This window comes from Physeter macrocephalus, chromosome 3, assembly GCF_002837175.3.
Source record: "Physeter macrocephalus isolate SW-GA chromosome 3, ASM283717v5, whole genome shotgun sequence".
NCBI classification, from domain to species: Eukaryota; Metazoa; Chordata; class Mammalia; order Artiodactyla; family Physeteridae; genus Physeter; species Physeter macrocephalus.
In genome coordinates, this window is record NC_041216.1 from 20,796,484 (window position 1) to 20,797,894 (window position 1,411).

General features: G+C 49.6%; 1 protein-coding gene across 1 annotated transcript in view; it reads right to left on the reverse strand.

The window, feature by feature from the left end:
* Positions 1 to 1,008, reverse strand: part of PADI3 (peptidyl arginine deiminase 3) — a 23,988-nt gene extending 22,980 nt beyond the window's left edge. Inside the window, 1 exon segment of the mRNA XM_024125329.1 lies at positions 917 to 1,008. Within this exon segment, the coding sequence (XP_023981097.1) occupies positions 917 to 1,008 (92 nt within the window).
* Between the last annotated feature and the right edge of the window lie 403 nt (positions 1,009 to 1,411).

Consider the following 1,411-nt stretch of genomic DNA (forward strand, 5'->3'; position numbering starts at 1 on the left):
TCTCCCTCCCTCCCACCGTCCCTATCCCACCCCTCTCGTGGTCACAAAGCACAGAGGTGATCTCCCTGTGCTATGCGGCAGCTTCCCACTAGCTATCTAATTTACATTTGGTAGTGCATATATGTCCCTGCCACTCTCTCACTTCGTCACAGCTTACCCTTCCCCCTCCCCATGTCCTCAAGTCCATGCTCTAGTAGGTCTGTGTTTTATTCCTGTCCTACCACTAATCTCTTCATGACATTTTTTTTTCTTAGATTCCATATATATGTGTTAGCATACGGTATTTGTTTTTCTCCTTCTGACTTACTTCACTCTGTATGACAGACTCCAGGTCTATCCACCTCATTACAAATAACTCAGTTTCATTTCTTTTTATGGCTGAGTAATATTCCATTGTATATATGTGCCACATCTTCTTTATCCATTCATCTGTTGATGGACAGTTAGGTTGCTTCCATGTCCTGGCTATTGTAAATAGAGCTGCAATGAACATTTTGGTACATGACTCTTTTTGAATTATGGTTTTCTCAGGGTATGTTCCAATTTTTAAAGTCTTAGTCTGAGACACTGGTTCTCAGCTGGGGGTGATCTTCCCTCCAGGGCACACTTGGCAACGTCCGGAGATGTTTTTGGTTGTCATAAGTCGGGGGTGTGCTACCGGCATCTAGTGAGTAGAAGCCTCTCTACCCCCATTCAGTCTCCCACACTTAACACCCCCTAACGGGGGTTCTTTAAAAAGCCTGGCTGAGAAAGACAAGGACCCAAGCTTCCATGATTGGCAGCTATGCCAAGGCCAAGACTCAGGAGAGGGCAGCCAAGTCAGGCCTGAGCCTTGAGGAAGCCCCACACACCTCTCAGGTAGAGCCCAAGAGGTCAGCACCAGGGGCTTGCAAACCCCCAGGCTTCTGGCTCTTACCCATAAATGTCCACGAGGGTCTCCACGCCAGCCACACACACTGCACTAGTGGGATGCTCCAGGGACACTCTCACGATCCTCTGCAGAGACATGCTAGCCTTGGGCTGGGCTTGGGCCACAAAACCCCTGGCATGTGGCTGGAAAGGCCAAGGACTTTTTACCCTCTGGGTAAGAGTCAGAGCTCAGGAGGAAGCCCCAGGCAGGCTCCATCACCCGTTCGTGGGCAAAGCTGGGGAACAGATACGGAAGCAGGGGCATTCCTCTGGGCACTGGCCCACCGTGATGGCGACAGGATAGCCTCCAGCTCAGAGCCCTGGATCTCCCTTTGGAAGTAGACTCATGCCTTCACCTCTCCCCAGTTACTACACGCCAGCTTTTAGAAAGAGATTGGTGGTTCATTCAGACTAAAGTATCCATGACGGGCAGCAACTCTTTGCCTCTTAGTCCACAACAAATCTAAAATAAAGTGAATGAGTGAGTGAGTGAGTGTCAGGG